Source organism: Lissotriton vulgaris, chromosome 11 (genome assembly GCF_964263255.1).
Source record: "Lissotriton vulgaris chromosome 11, aLisVul1.2, whole genome shotgun sequence".
In the NCBI taxonomy this organism is placed as follows: domain Eukaryota; kingdom Metazoa; phylum Chordata; class Amphibia; order Caudata; family Salamandridae; genus Lissotriton; species Lissotriton vulgaris.
In genome coordinates, this window is record NC_141699.1 from 374,355,352 (window position 1) to 374,376,037 (window position 20,686).

At 43.0% G+C, this 20,686-nt stretch overlaps 1 protein-coding gene and 1 long non-coding RNA gene across 2 annotated transcripts in view; one reads left to right on the forward strand and one right to left on the reverse strand.

The window, feature by feature from the left end:
• The window catches only part of LOC147679796 (uncharacterized), a 34,578-nt gene extending 16,338 nt beyond the window's left edge, over positions 1–18,240 (forward strand). Inside the window, exon 3 of the long non-coding RNA XR_015300908.1 lies at positions 17,594–18,240. This is a non-coding gene — a long non-coding RNA (uncharacterized LOC147679796). The remainder of the gene's footprint in view (positions 1–17,593) is intronic.
• Positions 1–20,686, reverse strand: part of FAM178B (family with sequence similarity 178 member B) — a 2,784,983-nt gene that overhangs the window by 2,258,114 nt on the left and 506,183 nt on the right. Inside the window, exon 4 of the mRNA XM_086943356.1 lies at positions 9,956–10,677. Within this exon, the coding sequence (XP_086799482.1) occupies positions 9,956–10,677 (722 nt within the window). The remainder of the gene's footprint in view (positions 1–9,955; positions 10,678–20,686) is intronic.

A 20,686-nucleotide genomic window follows, 5' to 3' on the forward strand; every position in this document is an offset into this window, starting at 1 on the left:
CCTGCCATGATCATGGCCACACTGGATGTAGTGTCCCTGTACACTTCCATTAAACCTGACACGGGCCTAGAAGCAGTACCCAAATATTTAGAGAAGAGACACGCCTCCCAATGCCAACACACCAATATGCTAATAGCCATGATGGACATCATTCTCCAGAACAACTGCTTCATGTACAACAAAAAATGGTACAGACAAACCAAAGGTGTAGCCATGGGCTCTAAGTTCTCACCCTCCTTCGCAAACTTGTATATGGGCAGCCTTGAAGGAATATGAATATGGAGCAAAAAAAGTGCACTTTGGACCAATTCCATTGTGTACTGGGGTCGATACATTGACGATTGCCTACTACTTTGGTCAGGATCACAAGGAGATCTAGATGATTTTTGTGAGCATCTCAACTCAAACAACATGGACATGAGGTTGACTTGTTCCCAAAGCACGACAAAGACCACATTCCTTGATTTGGAACTCTATATTGCTAACAACACCCTACATAGCAAGCTGTACCGCAAAGAAACGGCCTGCAACGCAATCCTCCATGCAGACAGCTCTCACCCAGCACACCAGTCGGATTCCATTCCCTACGGTGCACTAGTAAGAGCTCGCAGAAACTGCAGCGGCAATACAGACTTCCTCAAATGTACATCAGAGATGGAAAAGAGATTCTCCAAACAGAGCTACAAACCCAAAGTCATAAACAAAGCGATTTCCAGAATAAAGAAACATGAGAGCCAAGACACTACTACCCAAGAAGCACAAACCACTGAGCACCCAACAAACTAGGTTGGTTGTAGACTACAATGAAATGAGTGTGGTCATTAGAAAAAGTCTAACAAAGCACTGGCACATCCTACGAGCAGACAAATCACTTTGTGACAACATCACCACCAAACCTCTCATTACATACAGACGTGAGAGGACCCTCAGAAACAGACTCAGTCCCACTGTAGCCCAACACCACAACATGGCTTACTACACACACCAAAGGCTTCCACAAATGTGGCAATTGTGGGGTATGCAAATGGGCTAGAAACGGCATTAGAAATTTTGAGGGTCACAACAAAAGACAACATGTAATCAATGTGAACATAAACTGCAACACAAATAATGTGGTGTACGTTCTTCAATGCACATGCGGGAGCCAATATGTAGGCAGCACCATCAGAACTGTGAAAGAACGCATCAGCGAGCCTGCCAGAGCAATCCATCAAAAAGATGCCAGTTATCCCATTGCCCTACACAGCTTCGTGCCATACACAAGGCTCCCATAAAAGTTTCTCCTTTTTTGGCATTGATGTCGCCCAACCCAACATAAGGGGAGGCAACCGCGAACTGAAGCTCCGACAACTAGAGGCGACATGGATCATGCCGCTTCACACCATTGAACACGGACAGAACTCTGACCACGAGCTACATTAATTCCTAGGTAGCTAGACACAACATCGATAAGCACTATAAGTACCTGGAGCTGTTATGTCCAGCAGGAATCGTCTCTTTCATGTATCCTGTGACACAATGGTGAGGTATTCCTTCCCATGGTTACTCAACATCTAGAAGTTTAATATGCACTCTTCTAATTTCTTTTCATCCCCCCCCCGGTTTCTCTTCATACATGCTTTTCCACCATCCTTAAATCTCATACTATCATACTTCCAATTGAAGGAGGACTACTGATCCAGGAATACTATATCAATTGTTAATTCCTTTTGAGAAAAAAAATGTCATTGGTGTATATTCATTCACAAGTAACAAATGTAGACTTTTGAGTAAACTCAATTCTCACACATTATCATGTGTGTTTCAAGACACAGTTACCACTGTAGATATCAGCTTCACTTCCTTTTCCTTGCATACCCAATTGTGTTGCTATACGCAAATTGCTTTACAATTAACGGCTTTGTGAACCATCATGTTGCAAGATTCAGTATCCAGTGTAAACATTAGCCCCGTATTTAATAGCGTTTCATTATGTTCTCTCACAAATGGCGTATACATTGTCTTTATGTTCCCAAAATTGTTGTACCTGCTTTAACTTGGCATCCCTAATGTACTAGCTACATACAATTCTGCTGTTCTATCTTTCCCTCTAATTCTTACTTATCTTTTGCCAACATACTGAATACGTTTTCCCTACTCCCCCGGCAATTCACTTCCGGGGTACACCTCTCCCTTAAGTCAGTTAGCGGTCCAGTCTTTCTCGATTCTTTCCCTTTTCAAACACACTTCCGGTCGCAGCTCGTCCTCCGGCATACTCCCTCGGCGAGAGACGAGCAACGACGTGGACCCTGCACAACAAGGTAATAAGCGCCCATACTTAGATTGGTGAGCTTAAACCGTGTGAGATGACACTCACAGTCCCGCACGCTCCAATACCCCGTTGTATATTTCTTTTTTGCAGGCTGCACTCCACACGGACGCACCCGCCCGTTCCTATCTTTCCATTTCAGGACTGCCACACTCAGTTGTCTTGATAACCCGCTAACCGGGTTGGAAGTATCACCGGTCCTTAAGTGAGTGTACATGCTCTTTCTAGAGAGAGAGCTTTTTGTATGGTCAGGTTTTTGCATGTCAGACTCCGTCACTGACCACGCTTTGCCTTCCTCCCTATTTTTACCCTCAGATTTTCGCTACACGTGCATCAAGGTAGGCTGCCTATAAGCCTATAAGCGTTGAGAATTATTTACATGTAACAGCCTGAGAGAGCCCCATGATTGGTTGGAGTGGGGAGGGAGGAAGGGGGCAGAAGAGAGAGTGGGACAGAGGAGAGAGGGAAGAGAGAGACACGAGGGGAAAGCAAAACCAGCGCGCCATGATTGATTGGAGGGGGGGAGCAGAAGAGAAAGTGGGACGGAGGAGCGAGGGAAGAGAGAGACACGAGGGGAAAGCAAAACCAGCGCGGCGCTCGTGAAAGGGCACCGCGCTGAAACTAGATTGTGATCCTGCTATATTTATAATGCACAAAACCATAACTTCACAGCAGTGCTGCTGTATTTATATCACAGTACTGGCATCCCCCAGCTGAGCACCCGTACCTATGACTTCGAACCTTAAGATGCAAATGTCTAATGTTGCACATTAGACACGTCTTAATATAGCTGCAAAATTATAATGGCACAGTACCTGCACTTCTCAACGGTGCTGCTCTACCTATATTGCACACAGTATATGGACCGAAAAAGAACACAAAGAAACTCGAGAAGCACTTTACAGCACTAACGCTGCTCTTCTGTGGGAGGAGTGTCTTACTTGTTTGCACCGTCCCGGGACTTGGGACGACCAAACCTCGTGCGCACGCTTTTAATATTAAGCATGCGCACAAACTAGGGGAGCTACACACGGGGGCGTGATATAGAGGCAGCAAAGCTCACAGCCATGTTTGAATGTAATGTGAGTTGAAACTGCTGTGTTCGGCCGTTTTCGACCGGTATTAGGGTTTTCAGATGTAGGGGCATGTTATTTTAAGAATCGGTAATTTTACTGATTCGGTAAATATACAGATTCTGTAAAATACCGAATCGGTATATTTACCGAATCGGTAAATCCATATGTAGGTGACACTCCTAAGAGTGCCACAGGCCCTTAAGAGTCAGTATTTTACCACACAATCCTATTGTGTGGTAAAATACCAAATTCAGGTGTGCACCTGTGCAATGTGACACACAGACATGCCCTTAGGGCATGTCTGTGTGCCACGTGGCACACATGCCTGTATTTGGGGTGCTAGAGGGTGTCAAAGTGACACCCCCTGCACCCTTGCTGGAATCGGTATTTACCGAATCGGTAAATACCGATTTGGTAATGCCCATTGATTCCTATGGGCTTCAATGCCCATAGGAATCAATGGGCTTTACCGAATCGGTATTTACAGAATCGGTAAATACCGAATCTTAACGATTTGGTATTTACCGATTCTGTAATACCTACATCCCCCCCCCCCCTCTATTTTATCACTTCTTAAATACCGAATCGGTAAAATTCGGTATTTAAGAAGTTGTAAAATAAAATTACCTACATCTAGGCCTTAGTATTTTAAACTAAAGGCTGCCCTCATGCTCAATATTTAAAAGTGAAAGCGAGCACCGTGAGGAATATTTTAAACTAGCTTACCCGTCGCACGTTGCTGCGATCTCAGAAGAAAGGAAATTTAAGGAAACTTATGATAACATTCAATTTACATTGTGTCATTTTTATTGAAACTTATTCATTTTAATATGGAAAACATTTTAAAGTGTTTTAATTCTGTTTATTTATTCGAATGCTTGTGGATACACGGTATTTTTTGTTTTTCCGTCTGGTGCGTACACGAATAAATCAGGTTTTCCGTCGCGTGAGCTGGCCACATACAGTTGGCCATGTAAGAAGCACGGATTCTCCAAATCTAGTCCACACCCTTGCAGCGATTGTCCTTGTGCTTTGTTGATGGTCATTGCAAAAGCGAGTCGCACCGGAAACTGTAAACGTTCAGTAATGGAAAGATTATGAGGGCCCTGGGGAGCCGATGTTTAACATTTTTTTTTTTCTTGCCAGAAACCTTCGCGAGAGTGTACTCAACAACTTTTAACAATTTTTTTTTTGTTGTTGCCAGAAACCTTCGTGGTAGTGTACTCAACACGTTCCCAAAGTTTCATGGCAATCGGCTGAATGGTGTAGTAATGCATAAAGGACAAACAGACAGACATACATTTGTTTTTATATATATAGATTTACAAATCACCAGCTGCCCACTGCTTGTGCCTTTTAAGCATCCTTACTGTACACACAGCTCGCTGTAGCAGCAGCAGCTATCACAAGTGGAACAAGTCCAATCATCCTTAAAAGAAAGCCCAAAACGAACTACAATCCTACCAAAACGAAGCCCAAATGACGATCTACTACAAAGTAGTGCTCAGGAAACATGCAGTAAAGGGGCCGATAGCCTTAGAAGGAGACATGGCCGTCATAAGGCGGGACTAACAGCCTCTAAACTAATCAGAAGTCAGCATTTACAAAGGAAAAAACCACAAGCCATATAAAAAGTGAGCAGGTGAGTGGGTGGGGCTTCCCTCACCTATATACTATACTGCATGCCTCGCAAAGCAGCGCATGCGCTGCACCGCTAGGCGAGCCGTAAAAAGGGGTAGTGCGCATGACTGCTTTGTTCCGACCTGGGGCCGACCAAACAGTCAGTACCCACAAGAGTGGGCAAGCCACTCCCCCCTGCCCTTCAGCGGGACGGCCCGCCCACAACCAGGCACTCCAGGCACTTCTGCTTTCTCGCACTGCGAGAAAGCAGTTGGGCAACACCCCCACGCCCCTATAGAGGAGCCGCCACTGCAGCCCAGACACCTATGGAATATGAACTCTGCAGCCAATTGTAACTGTTCTTTTGTGGACAGAGTAATGAGTGCTTGCTCGTTTGCTAATCCACTGTAATTTGTTTACTTTTCTTCTTTGTGTTCTATTTAAAGGGCTTCTTGAACGTGGCCCTCGTTCAAGAATGTGGCGGACATCGTGCGGCGTTTATTGTTGTAAAGTAATTTTCAAAACTTTAATTTCTTTTGGACGTAGTTTTAATAAACGTAAAGCTTTGGTTAAAAATCTGAATTATTGGTAGCACTTTAAAGAATCTGAGTCCTACATTTTTGTTTGCCAGGTGCACTATTTCATGCCAACATGGACCTCAAAACCTTTGTTTTTTTCCTAACACACACCTTGGTAAGGAGGAGCACCGATCTTTGGAAAAAAAGAATGTTTCCAATGCACAGGTATTTTTCTACCAGCACATTGATGACTTTTCTCGACTTGTTCTGTCTGAAAAATTGCTTAATGGGTGCCATTCCTACACTATTTGTGCGGGTGCTGAATCCATGCAAGGGTTTTCCTGACAGACCAACTGGCAACATTCCCGACGTTTGAGATAACCTCGATCCCTTGATCTCTTAATGAGGCATGGAACCGAGGAAGATGACTGGACATCTAGTAGCTTTTCGCGGCTGCCCTGTGGCACCCTCTTCTAAATAAGGCTGTTAGTCTTCTTTAAGAAAGGGAGCTGCCATGGGGCGTGTTATAATAATAAACACCTCTAGGTTTCACATAGTTCCAGACGTTGTTAAGAACATCACATAATCTAGCCAGAATGACAGCTTGACTGTTGGAGCTCCAGTTAAGTTTACATAACAGCTCAGGATCAAACCAAAAGGCAAGGGGAGGGGAATGCTGAACTAAGAGATAAATGTCTATTTACAACACACCTTCTCACCTAAGGAAGAAAAAAGAACTGCTATGGGATAATTGGAGGGACGTCATCAATAACTGGAAATCGAAACTTATTACACAATATAATGCATTAAGAGAGAACAAGGAAGACAACATACATGAGAAAAAATAATGCAAGAGAGGCCCAATAGAACCAAGTAAGGAGCAACAAAAGAACTAATAATGGAGGATGGAACCCATCATGTCAAGATGAAACCTTTTTGCCAAATTGTCGCAGAAAGTTTCTTTCTATGGGTATCCTGTCTCGTTATGTCACTGTCTTTGTCAGAAGGAACCAGCACAGGTTGTGTAGAATGGCGCCGGGGTATGTATCTTGAAACCTTGTCCATTAGCCACGGATGGCAATTTTCCAAGGTTGTAACATTCCTTGTGACAAGGCTAGTCCTTGCAGGGCAGAAGAACCTACTGCCATCTAATGTCTTGTGTGCTGGTAATTTCACATGCACCCAATATCCTGCCTGGAAATTGATGTGCTAAACATGACATATCTGCCGTTGTATTTCCTTTGGTGAGACATTATTCTTTCCGTAGGGTGACGCGGAGCAATCATCCTTGAGGCACTCCACAGATGCTGCCTTCCGCGGAGTAAGGTACCTGGCTGACAGCGTGGGTTCTATCCATTAAGGAGGAGCAGATTCCGCAGAGAGCAAGTTCTTAGATGCCAATGTTGTGTAGGCATCTCATTAGGATAGGGTGTGAAGATGCAGAGAGGTCGAGGAGAATGAGGCCTGTTGTGTCGGTCAAGGATCACATGGAATTCATCTGTGGCGAGTGATGTTTCTGTACTGAGGTTGGGCCTGAATCCAGACTGCATGGTGTTGAGGAGCTGTTGGTTATTGAAGTGGTTGATGAGGCGCGGGTTAATTAGTTTCTTTAAGACCTTTGTCGGGTAAGGTAGGAGGGAGGTGGGTCTGCAGTTGGAAAGTATAGCTGGGTCAGCGGAATGGTTTCTTGAGCGGGGGTATGACAGTGGCATGTTTCCAGGTGTCCGGGAATGTGGCTGAGTCGAAGGAGGCATTAAGGATGGGTGTTTGTGCTTCTCTGCTCTGTAGGAGTCCTTTGGCAAATGCATGATGGGGCAAGGGTCAGCTGGAGTCCCTGAGTGGATGGTCAGGCAAGAAAAGAACTTCAGGCTTGCAAACCCATCCTTACAAAATGCAGACCATTGAGCGAAAAAGACTGAATATTTTTTTTATTTGGGCTTTTATGAGGTCCGAAAACCCAGGTTCATGGACCTTCCTAGATCAAGGGTCTAGATATCTTTATAATTTAATCTCTTTGAGCCCAAAGTGAAAGAACTTTTAGACGCTAATTTGTCAAGAACTACAGAAAGGATTTCTACCAAACCAAGCAAAGGTACTTCCTCAAGTAAAGTTCTACTTGCATGCAAAGTTTGGCGTCATTCTGTTCAGCCATTTTTTCTGCATTAAGGAGCAACAAATCCTAAGGGAGTTAAAATGAAAAAATGCCACTTTTTTTACCCCAATTTTTTTATAACACATTTTTATAACTTTGCAAATGTGACTTTAAAGTATAACATATCAACCGTGTAAATGAGGATTTGTAACCCCCTTTTGTTTCCCGCCCAAAGTATGATCAGCCCCTATATGATCAGATTTCAGTGTCTAAAGTTCTCTCCTTATAATCCTGTGTTGTGATGACGCCTCCCATGTGCTCCATCCATGCTCCCCACACCTTTGGTTATTTTGAGGACGAACCCCCTGACCTCTTATACTGATTGCTCCCTGTGCATTCACCAGTCTAAACCTCTCTCCCATTCTGTAATGGATGTGAGGTCAACTGCCTTTTAATGTCTCACGATGTCCCTCTTGAATAGTGTGACGTCCTGCCAGTGGAACGCCGATTTGTAACGGTTTATATTCAGTGTCGGTGGAGATGTGAAAGAGTTTAGGTTCATGGTGGAGTGGAAGCCCTATCACCCGGCTAATACAGGAAAGCATAAATTCTTAGTAGCCGTCCAAATTTGCACACTCGAATCTGATGTATAGGAAATCGACGCACGCAACCTGGGAATCATCCTTGACTCAACACTCTCAATGACCAAGCAAGTCAACACCGTCTCCTCCTCCTGCTTCAACACCCTCCGCAAGATCTACAGATGGATCCCGACAGATAAAAGAAAGACAGCCCCCCAGGCCCTCGTCAGCAGCAGACTCGACTATGGAAATGTCCTCTACGCGGGAGCCCCGACCAATCTCATTAAACGACTACAACGCATCTAAAACGCCTCGGCGTGACTGATCTCGACGTACAACGCCACGGCCACATCACCCCCCTACCTGAGTAACCTGCACTGGCTCCCCGTCAACAAGAGGATATTCTTCAAGCTCCTCACCCACGCAGACAAGGCACTCTACAAGACTGGCCCAGCTTAACCTCAACAGACGGCTCTCCTACTACATCCCCAACCACCAGCTACGCTACGCCGACCTCTAACTCGCCCGCGCATCCGAAGAACCACCACCGGTGGGAGATCCTTCTCCCACCTCGCCACCAAGACATGGAACACCCTCAAATTGAGCCTACAACAGACCCAAGACCTGCTGATCTTTAGGAGGATTACTCAAGACCTGGCTGTTCGATCAGTAGCGACCCCCCCCCCACTCCCCCAGCGCCTTGAGACCCTTACGGCTAGTTGGTGCGCTTTACAAATGATTGATTGATTGTGCGTTGCAGCGGAGGCAAAGGGGGGAGACGGTAACTCCCATCTTTGACCCCTCTCTTTTGTTCATCCTCCCTCCTTGACTGACATGTACAGAACCTGCCACACCAAACCTGAAGTTGATTACTTTTTAGTGGAAACATTCATACAGATTAGTCAAATGGCACAAAAGTTAATAAGAAAACATAACAATGCCTTTTCAATGGAACCTCTGAATTGACTTTAACTACATAGGTGCTATCGCCTTCGCTGTTTTTAATTGGGATATACCAGAACAGTTTGAAAGGGTAAATCTCCTTTCTTTTAGAGGGGAGTTCATTTTTTCTCTATCCTGCCACACCCATTTCACATAGGGTATATTTAGTACATACCTCTCCCTTGTAAATGTGCAAATAGAGGAAACCTGTAGCATGTATCTCACAGTATTCTAATGGGGCACTTGTGTGTGTGTTGTACATAATTCTGTGAGTATGTATATATGTGTGAGTATGCATGTTGATTAATTCTCTACAGTTATGATACTTTTTTAAAGAAACGTTCTGCTACATTGTGAGTAATTTGACAAGCCCCCCCTGACTGGAAAAATGTGTCCATTAGTAACTGCGACACTAAAGGTATATGTCTTGGGCACCAATGTCCCATCGAGTTGGGGATTTGCACATTTCTACCAGAAGTCGATTTACTGATCACACACAATGTACTAAACTACCTCAAATTGCAGCAGAGAGGTGCTCCATCTACTTATTGCTTTTTGCAGTTGTACATGAAAAAGGAACAATAAAAAATTATTTGAATGAAAATAAACACATTGCAGTGACTTTATTCTTTCACAAAAGACATCCGTTAATTGGTAGCAACAACGTTCTTAAGGACACATTTCTACACAATTAAAGGCATCTTTTGGGTTGTTGTTTTTTGTGCATTTATTATAACAACGTTAGGAATCTCAGCAACAGCCTCTGTTATATTCCATAATTTTCACATATCTACATAAAACTCATAGTTCCCACTTACCATCACTAATGTTTCTTGTTGGAGCCCTTCCACACTGATGATGGCTGGGTCGAGTATGCAAAGGCATTGGATATCTTTGTTGCTTTTCTTCTTCAGCGATTGTCTCAGTTGTCTGTATTTCTCCAGACTGCCCTGGAATTTCTTGCTTAAAAGGCCACTCTTGTGCTTCCGAGGGGAGGAGAGTGGGATCTGATACCAGCGCATGTCCTCAAAAGGTACCATAAAGGAAGTATGGTTGTCACACTTACTGCGAATATGGCACTGGAATTGAGGCCTGTTGCCCAAAGGTTTCATGTCACTGAGGGGAGGCTGTTGAGAACAAGACTCATTAAATTCGGGGCCCTTGCCCTGGCTCACAGAAGAGAAGACGTCCAAGGGGCTTTTCTTCCTTAACTTAGTACATTTGTCCTTTAAGGGATCCAATGGTTGGTGTTTCAGGGGCCGGCTGCCCTTCTTCTGCTGACGAGATTCCACAGTGCTTTTGGTGCCATCTAGTTTTTGGACCAGGCTACTAAAATCCTTCCTGGTTTTTCTCAATGAACTGCAACGTTTTCTAGGAAGTCTGGAAGATATCTTCTGATTTGGCAGTGATCGAGCCAATTTTGATCTGGGTGTGGATTCAGAGGGCACCAAAGCATGTTCAAAACTGTCCTCACTATTCAATGATTCAGAAGGAAATAAGCCTGGGCAATCTTTGGGGGGCGCATTTTCCACACTGTCACCTAACAGAGAATAGAAGGTTAAGGTAAGAATATGCTGTGGAATGCAAAGGGCAGGTCATGTGAGGTTAATTATAATGTTTAAAAATCTTAAAAACCTCAAAACTAGTAGAACTAAAGAAAACGTTACTTCCCTTCAGTAACTATCTTTTTGGTGGATACTGTATCTACCTGCAGATTCCTCACCTTTTGAATAGCCCCAGGTACCAGAACTTTTTGTAACTCTTCTCTGACAGTAGATGGAGCTGGCTTCATTTCAGAGCCAGAAGTGTCCTGATTGGGATGTCAAATAGAGCCATATAGTACCACAGCCCACTAGCGTCAGTTCCCCATCCATTTTTCAAAGCCATTAGAGGTAGAGACAAGGATAGTTTCAGAATTATTCTGAATATGCAGCACCTCAAACTAACTTTTAAACTTTTTTTTAATTAAAAGACTATCACCATCCTTCAGAACAGGGATGTGGGCAGGATCAGTGAGGAATCTGCAGGGGACAGAGTATCCACCACAAAGGTCATAACGGAAGGCAAGTAACTATTTCTTTTAATGGATACTTCTACCTGCAGATTCCTCACCTTTTGTATACAATTCCAAAGCATTCTCCCACAGGTGGGGATTCTGGATGATTTGTCACACACTGAAATCCTGAAGTACTGAACATGCAAAAGTACCAATCATGCCTCGCCTCTAAGCCTAAGCAGTAAAGGGCGGCAAAAGCATTAAGTAATGCCCATGTTGTTGCGCAACAAATTTCAAATAGAGGGAAATCCCAAGCAGAGGATGAAGACTTTGCTCTGGTGGAATGAGCATGCAGTTCCTTGGGTGCAGCTCATACTTCATAAGGGGATAACACATTTTCAGGCACAAGATGCTCCAACATGACAAGGTCCTCTTCGGGACTGCCTTGTCTCTTTTTAAGCTTTTGCACCCAACCAAGAGTGGGTCATCAGACCTGATCTCCCTCGTACCGTTGATGTAGTAACTCGCCCTGCTCCAAGAGTCCAGCTGATTTAAGCTCTCCTACTCCTTGCTGGGATAGAGGATAAACGCTGAGTAGTGTAACTGAGTGCCTAGATTGATAGCGCTTACAATCTTTGGCAGGAAAGCAGCTTTAGTCCTCAAGTCCAGCTTCTGAAAGGCAAACTGACACACAGTACCTGCGACTCACTGATTAGCCTCACCAAAGTAATAGTCACAAGAAAAACAGTCTAAAACATAAGCAAATGTAACTGACAACTGCCAAGGAGCTCAAAAGACGCTCCATCAAAAAGTGGTTGGTGGTGATGCTAGTGGGTCGCGGACTGGAATACCAGAGAAGCGGAATTCTGTGGCAGCCATTGTTGGAGTTCAATGATCGTCAGATAATTCAAAGTGAAATAGGACTTGAATGTGGTGATGTGCAGTGTAATTTTCTACCCATGCAGCCATTTTAAGTGTCATATGTCAACCACACACAATTCAAGTTGCTTGTACAGGCTCCTGTGAAACGCTAAGTGTCATTTAACAACTATGCCATTCATGTCTAATTTGTGCTGACTGTGCGAACGGATATAATACAATGTGGGAACATATTGAATTCGTTGAGCTGATGCATTGTCAAAACTATGTACTTTTCGTCAAATCCATGTATGTGTGTATATATACCTACTGGCGACTGCTGGTAGGTAAAATAAACATTTATTTGCCACAAGGCAAAACACGTTTGTTAGAGGGATAGGGGGTCTGCAATAAAATCACTTTGAAATCAGAGACCTGTGTGCTTTCCTTTCAACGCAGAACGAGACGTTGAAGTTTTTTGTGTGTGTATGTATATATATATATATATATATATATATATATATATATATATATATATATATATATATATATATATATATATATATACACACACACACATATGTATATATATGTATATGTATGTATATATATGTGTGTGTATATATGTGTGTGTGTATATATATATGTGTATATATATATATGTGTGTGTGTGTGTGTGTGTGTGTGTATATGTGTGTGTGCATATATATATATATATATATATATATATATATCTTTTGCCCAAAACGCGTCATCTACTGCGCTGCTGAGTTTGCAGGAATAAACCCTTTTGCCAAAAACTTTGGGACTCGTTGGTCTTTGTTTAAACAGCTGAAAAGCTGGGAGGAATTTGAACTGACCTTTTCCATTCATATATATATATATATATATATATATATATATATATATATATATATATATATATATATATATATATATATATAATTCAAATGCTAGTGCAACAACACTAGCAACGCCTTTCCCTTGTCTCTTACAACAGTGGTCAGCTGCGAGGCATTAATTCAAAGTATACCGTTGGGAGAGCTCTTAAGAGCAAAACAAAACTGTAGCACTGTTGACAACTTCCAGAAAGAAGAGACAATCGTGACGAGAATATTCCTAGAAAGAGTTTACGCACAGTCAACCATTAATAGAGCTAAAAGTGAAGTGGCAAAAAAATCAAGAGAGTCCCTACTAATTGAGAAAGTCAAAACAGAAGAGCAAGAGAAAACGCAGACTATAAGGTTTATAACAACAAATAAACAGACAGGCACAAGAAGTTCGTAAAAGTCTTAACAAATTTTGGCCAGTATTAAGCACAGATAAAGACTTAGCGAGCAGCATAGTGAGTTTTCCACAGATCATGTATAAAAGAGCCAAATCCCTCAAAGATACTCTATGTAATGCCGTGGAACCAGCAGCTTCTAGAATGATAGGGATACAGGGATTCTATTCGTGTAGAAACTGTAAAGCCTGTAAGAATAGTAAAAACAGAAAAGAATGCAAGTTATCAGCTGAGTGTAAACCATGTTATTACGAAACATACATCCTGTAATACGGAATATGCTGTTTATGCCCTGTTCTGTCCCTGCAAGAAGGCATATATAGGTAGCACGATCCACAAAGCGAACAAGCATTTGCAGTGCAATAGGTCTCGCATTAGGAAAGTTTGAGGTATTGGTATTGTAAATGACAAATATTTTATTTATGTGTTGGTTTTGAAAATAGCAAAATTAATAGCTTTGTCATTTACAATACCAATAGTTTTAACTTTCACAGACGTGACACCTATAGCATTTCTAATGCAATATGTGTTGTATTTACATGACTTAGATGTATTAATATAACAAATAACAATGGCTTTTATTTTTTTAATAATAATACGTAAATAAGTTATTGTAATTTATAATGGCAATAGCTTAAACTTTTGTAAATAACTTTTGGGAAAATTATGTTCAGTGTATTTTATTGTGATGAAAATCCAAGAACAGAAGTGAAATATTAACATCTTTTTTGTGACATTTGTAATAAATAGTGAAACATTGAGAGAACATATTAGAACCAGTTGTTGTTGAATGGTTGCCCAGAGTAATGCTGTGGCGTGCAGTGGTGCTGAGTGATGCTGTGGCCTTCAGTGGTGCTGTGGCCTTCAATGGTGCTGAGTGATGCTGTGGCATTGAATGATGCTGTGACATTGAGTGATGCTGTGGCTTTGGGTGATGCTGCGGCATTGAGTGATGCTGTTGCGTTGAATAATGCTGTGACGTTGAGTAATGATGTGACGTTGAGTGATGCTGTGACGTTGAGTGGTGCTGTGACATTGAGTGGTGCTGTGGCATTGAGGGGTGCTGTGGCATTGAGGGGTGCTGTGGCATTGTGGGGTTCTGTGGCGCTGAGTTATTCTGTGGCGCTGAGTTATTCTGTGGCGCTGAGTTATTCTGTGGCGCTGAGTTATTCTGTGGCGTTGAGTGGTGATGTAGCATTGAGTAGTGATGTGGCATTGAGTGGTGCTGTGGCGTTGAGGGGTTGTGTTGGAGGGTGGAGTTGGATTTTGAGGGTGGAGTTGGATTTTGAGGGTGGAATTGGATTTTGAGGGTGGAATTGGATTTTGAGGGTGGAGTTGGAGTCCGTAGTTGTAATTTGCGGGTAGATTTGGATGTTGGAGTTAGAGGGTGGAGTTGGATGGTGTTTTTGGAGGGTGGATTTGTAGTTGGAGGAAGGAGTTGGAGTGTGGATTTGGAGTGTGGATTTGGAGTGTTGAGTTGGAGGGTGTAGTTGGATGGTGGAGTTGGAGATTGTGGCGCTGAGTTATTCTGTGGCGTTGAGTGGTGCTGTGGCGTTGAGTGGTGCTGAGGGATGCTGTGCGTTGAGTGGTGCTGAGGGATGCTGTGCGTTGAGTGGTGCTGTGGCATTGAGTGGTGCTGTGGCATTGAGTGGTGCTGTGGCGTTGAGGGGTTGTGTTGGAGGGTGGAGTTGGATTTTGAGGGTGGAGTTGGATTTTGAGGGTGGAGTTGGATTTTGAGGGTGGAGTTGGAGTCCGTAGTTGTAATTTGCGGGTGGATTTGGATGTTGGAGTTAGAGGGTGGAGTTGGATGGTGTTTTTGGAGGGTGGATTTGTAGTTGGAGGAAGGAGTTGGAGTGTGGATTTGGAGTGTTGAGTTGGAGGGTGTAGTTGGATGGTGGAGTTGGAGATTGTAGTCGGAGGGTGGATTTTGAGTGTGTAGTAGCGCTTGGATGGTGGATTTGGATGGTGGATTTTGAGGGTGGAGTTGGAGGGTAAAGTGGTGGGCGGGTAGAGTGGTGGTGCTAGAGTGTGGGCGTTAGAGTGGTGGATACGGTTGTGGCGCATAGAGTGGTGGCGCATAGAGTGGTAGAGTGTTGATGGAGAGAGTGGTAGAGTGGTAGCGGTAGAAGGCTGTACTGTGTGTGTGAGAGAGAGTGTGTGTGTGAGAGAGTGTGTGTGTGTGTGAGAGTGTGTGTGTGAGAGTGTGAGTGTGTGAGAGAGAGTGTGTGTTTGTGAGAGGGTGTGTGTGTGTGAGAGAGAGTGTGTGTGTGTGTGAGAAAGAGTGTGTGTGTGTGAGAGTGTGAGTGTGTGTGAGAGTGTGTGTGTGAGAGTGTGAGTGTGTGAGAGAGAGTGTGTGTTTGTGAGAGGGTGTGTGTGTGTGAGAGAGAGTGTGTGTGTGTGAAAGAGAGAGAGTGTGTGTGTGTGAGAGAGAGTGTGTGCAATCAGGCAGTGCCCGATAGACTGGTCAGACAGATCAGTCGGGGGCTAGTTTAAGCAGTTTGTGGGCCTGTTTTATTACCAGTTGAGCCGGATTTTAAGGTTTATTTCTCCGATATTACAATGAACAATGTCTGCAGAAAACACAAATGCATGCAGTCGGCCATTCCTTACAAAATACCTATATTGCGGTTCTTTACAAGTTTAAAAATAGCACTGATCTGCAAATGTGATGATGGTAAGCGTGTCTGAAGCGAGATGTGTGTGGCATGCTCTGTTTAATGTGCTGTGCTGAAGGTTTGCGTTTCAATTTGATGGTAACTGCTGCTGGAACCTGTGAAGTCTATACATCAGCGGAGCTGCGAGAAAAGGGTGATTACAGAAGATAAGCTGTAACTTATTTTAACATCAACAAATCAGGTGGTAATTACAGCATGTGATTTACTTTTTCCCACCACATTATTTAGTCAACTCTGCTGCATAATTTGAGCCATCCCTGCGCATAATTCCAGCAGACCTGCTTATAGTTTTTCATTAAACGACGCTGGCCCTTTCACGAGTTAAGCTTTGAAAGTCCACCACTACCAAGCGAAAAGGAAAAGCAAACGGCGGTCCGAGTGCAGAGAAGTACAGTAAATATTCACCGCTCCTCAAACCAATCAGTTTCTCTTTTATCGAGCAGCGCCAAAAAGAGAGTGATTTGACAATGTTGGCATTTGTTGACGGAAGGGAAAGCCTTATCTGCCGAGTTCAGTCCCTGCGAGTACTGGACCAGGGCATGCTTGGGATGTGCTTGCATAGACAGCTAGTGTAACAGTACAGTGGGTTGAGCACTTGCTGTTGCGACATGCATGCAACTTGCAGACCACGGGCAGGAATGTCGCCATGGGTGTCTCAGCCGTTCATTCCGCTACAACAGTTAAAATTTAACACTGGAGTTGATACATTACTAATTAGAGCTATACAGTTCAGTGATGACAGAGCAACTGCGGACAACAAAGGACTGGAAACGGAGGGTCTGGTTGTGCTTAATACGACACCATCCTGCCACGATTGTAAAACAAAAAAACAACCTCTTGGCATTGCTGTGATTAGGGGGGAGGAGAAATGAGGCTCGGGAGCAAATGGTAACGAGCGTGTGAATGGGAAGAGCGGCTGTGGGAGGGGAAGTCGGAGAGTGCGAAGTGCAGGCGGGGGGCGGGCAGCGGAGCCTTTGAAGTGTGTGAGGCACTGAGAGACAGATAGTAGTTTGTGACGTAGCTGGTTTGTGAACGCGCACGGAGCACATGCACTGTGGCAAAGCTGCCATTGGTCTCAAAGCTTATTTGGCCTTCAATACTCTCGTCCATTTATCACTTAAGTGATGAATAGTCGAGACCTAAAAAACGAATACTCAAACATCTACGTGTAATCAAGAATGGGGATAAACAGTACCCTATTGCACGTCATTTCTGAAGCCATCATGGTCAAAATAGTAATCTTTTGAGCTTTGTTGTGCTAGATGCTATCAAATTGAACTAACGGGGAGGGAACAGGATGAAAGAACTGCGTAGACTTGAATCAAAATTGATTATTCAGTATAGGACTCTGAGACCGTCAGACCACAACTGTGATGTAGAGCTTTCAGTCCATTTAGGTTAGTCAAATATGAGTGATTGTTATGCCATGTTTAGAATTTCTGTAGTGCTTTCTATAGTTCTTCTCCCGGTTACAATGTGATTTATGATGAAAGAGAAGGAACTAGTCCTTTTTTTGTGTGAAGGGGAGTTGTTTCAAGAGATTTTTCCGCCTAATTAGTGAATGAGCGTTGTACAGATATATTTTAATGTTACCATAGTTTAGGTTCCTTTTATAATCACACTTTTTATTTTTGTTTTACAGAGGAAGATGTTGGCCGATGTATATGAAGAAATGTTTAAGAGCGAAAGTATCTTTCCCGTTAGCCCACTTGGGCTTCATACCTAGGTTTTCTGTATAAATAGTATTGCCCACTGTGGCTTTATCAGCGGTTGAAGACACTGTCAGCACTAGCATATGCCGAATATGTTAGGATCAATAACATTTTGTTGAAAACTTTTTCTAAATGAAATACCATGTTGCGAAATAAGAAATGTATTTGAAGCTCTGATATATTTTTGAGCATGTAACAAAGGAGCCAGGTGCTCCGTGTGTTTACACTGGTTTTATTCACTGTTTAATCAAGTTCAGCACATCACGCTAGTGCGAAGATATGTTAATTGTATACACAACATGCACTGATTTAAAATCATCACTGTTGAAAGCAGAAATGTTTAAAATGATTTGTATAATGGAAAATCAATGTAATACTTGTGATATAATAAGGAGTGAGTTTGCTCCGGGGCAGTCTTTCTTTACTGTTTATTGTTTAGTAGAACTCACATGTTTATTTATTGGTTTGTGAATGTAACCTCTTGACACTCGTGATCAAGGGAGCAAGTCCCGAAACGCGTAGAGTGGTTGCCAGACTGCTTTTCTTTTGTACAATAAATCTTGACTGCTGAAAAGTACTTTTTGCTGTCCATGGCTACTGTTTTCGTAGGAAAAGCGACAGCGTGAGCTACTTGAGATGTATATATATATATATATATATATATATATCAATAAGACACAACGTAGGCTTGACAGCTTGTAAACATTTTTTGCAACAACGGAGCATTAAGGAAATGGACCATACATTAATGCTCTTAAGAATGATAGAACTGTGTCTAACGAACAATGTGTTTCTTTTCAACAACGATCTGTACAAGCAAGAGTGTGGCACTGCCATGGGGATATCTTTTTCTCTGAATTACGCTAATATCACCATGGGATGGTGGGAAAAGACAATTGCCAGGAACAACACCAACCAGGAAGAATTAGATCGATTATCTCTTTGGGTCAGATATATTGATGACCTTTTCCTGGTATGGAACGGTACAAATGATCAATTCCAAAAATACTTTGCCACACTGAATCAAAATGAGGCTGGGCTACAATTCACATGCTCAACAAACAGAAAAGAAATAGACTTTTTAGACACTAAAGTATAGATCTCCAATGGCAAACTCGAAACCACATTGTTCCGTAAAAAAACTGCAACTAATAGTGTGCTACATGGCACCAGTTTCCACCCGAAGGCACTACTAAAAAGCATCCCATATGGAGAATTTGTACGATTAAAAAGAAACTGTTCGAAACCAGAAGATGCGGAAAGCAAAATACATGAAAGTAAAGCCAGATTCCAGTCAAGAGGATATAAGGACTACGTGTTAAAAAATTGCAAAAATAAAGTGGATAAGATCAGTAGAGCAGAGACTCTGATTGAGAAGCCAAAACCCCCGCAAGAGAAAGACCCACCAAGATTCGTCACCACCTACAGCAAGGAAAGTGGAGTAATTGCCAAGAAAATGACAAAATACTGGCACCTAATAACCAGTGATCCAGACATAGGGTCAATGGCTGGCAAACACCCTTCCATCACGTATAGAAAAAATACCTCGCTTCAAGACCTAGTAGTCAAAAGCCACTTCCAGACTAAACAACAACCTAAATGGTGGACAGAACAAAATATAGGCTTCAAACCATGCACCTCATGCAAAGCGTGCAAAATAGGCAAAAGAATGAGAAGTGTAATAGAACCGGATGGGAAATACATGCCTTTAAAGCAATACATCACATGTACATCTAAAAACGTGGTATATGTCATCGAATGCAGATGTGGAATGAAGTACATAGGATGCACCACGTGTATGCTGAAAAAGAGAATACTGGAACACATCCATGCTGTAAAGAACTCTAACATGCTGTATGCTACAGCTAAACATTTGAGCACTTGCCGAAATGGGGATTGGCGAGCCATGAACTTCTATGGATTGAAAATGCTTACCAAACTGGAAAGAGGAGGGGACACTGTCCGTCTTCTTCGACAAATGGAATCACGGTTCATTGTTCGGTTCCGAACAAAGCATCCCAGAGGCATGAACTTTGGAGAGGATCTCCACATACATCTGGAATAAATATAAACTCAGCTGGCCATTAACCAACGAAAAGGGTACTATACCCAAAACAATGATAAATTCACATGCATAGAGATAAAAAATGCAATGATACATGCCCTAAGTGAAACTAACTTTGGTCGTAATGTACTATACATGAACGAGTAGAACACACCAGTCATTTGTCTGTTATAATTGTTTTTTTTTAAAAAAAATCATAAACTACGTATCCCATAATGCCACTTTGAGGCTAACATGGGGCAATATATAAATGGAAAGTAAAAGAGGACTTGCTGACCGTGAAAAAAGCTGTGAGGCTGAAACGCGTCGGTGGGGTGTTGTGAAGTGCTAATAAAGGCTTCTTAAAAAAGTATCCGGTTGTGCCGCCCTCCTTGTGCTTTAATCTATATATCTATCTATACTAATATTATAAAGAGAGAGCCAAAACCTATGAGGCGGGTAATCTCAGGAACCACAGCACCACAACACCCAATACAGCGTTGGAAAGGGTAGTTGCAGCATAAGGACATAGGCTATGCAGATGCCCACCATATACATTTAAAAGGTAAAAGAACCGTGCCAGCAAAGTAGTCCCTTGTGGGCGTGTCTGCGTTGTGCTGTGGGTGTGACAAACGCTGGGGGCGTGTGGTACGTTCCGCCCTTCATGCCATGTCTCATATCGTGTGCTGTGGGCGTGTGCTGGGGGCGTGGGCGTGTGTGCGGCGCGGTATTACGGGAAAAAAAAGTGAGCGATGTGCCCAATATTTCATCGTTTTTTCTTCCCAGGTTCTGTACATTCCAGCTCCGGGTGTCCACCCTGCTCCCTTTAACACCTTGGCTGCTAGGCGTTTTCCCCCTCCTGTGCTTATTTGTGAGCTTTCCCATTATACATGACGAGCTCAGCTCGTCATGAGCACCGAAAGGGTTAAATACCCCTGCACCCCATAATCATAACCCACCCTTACTCCTTAAAATACCC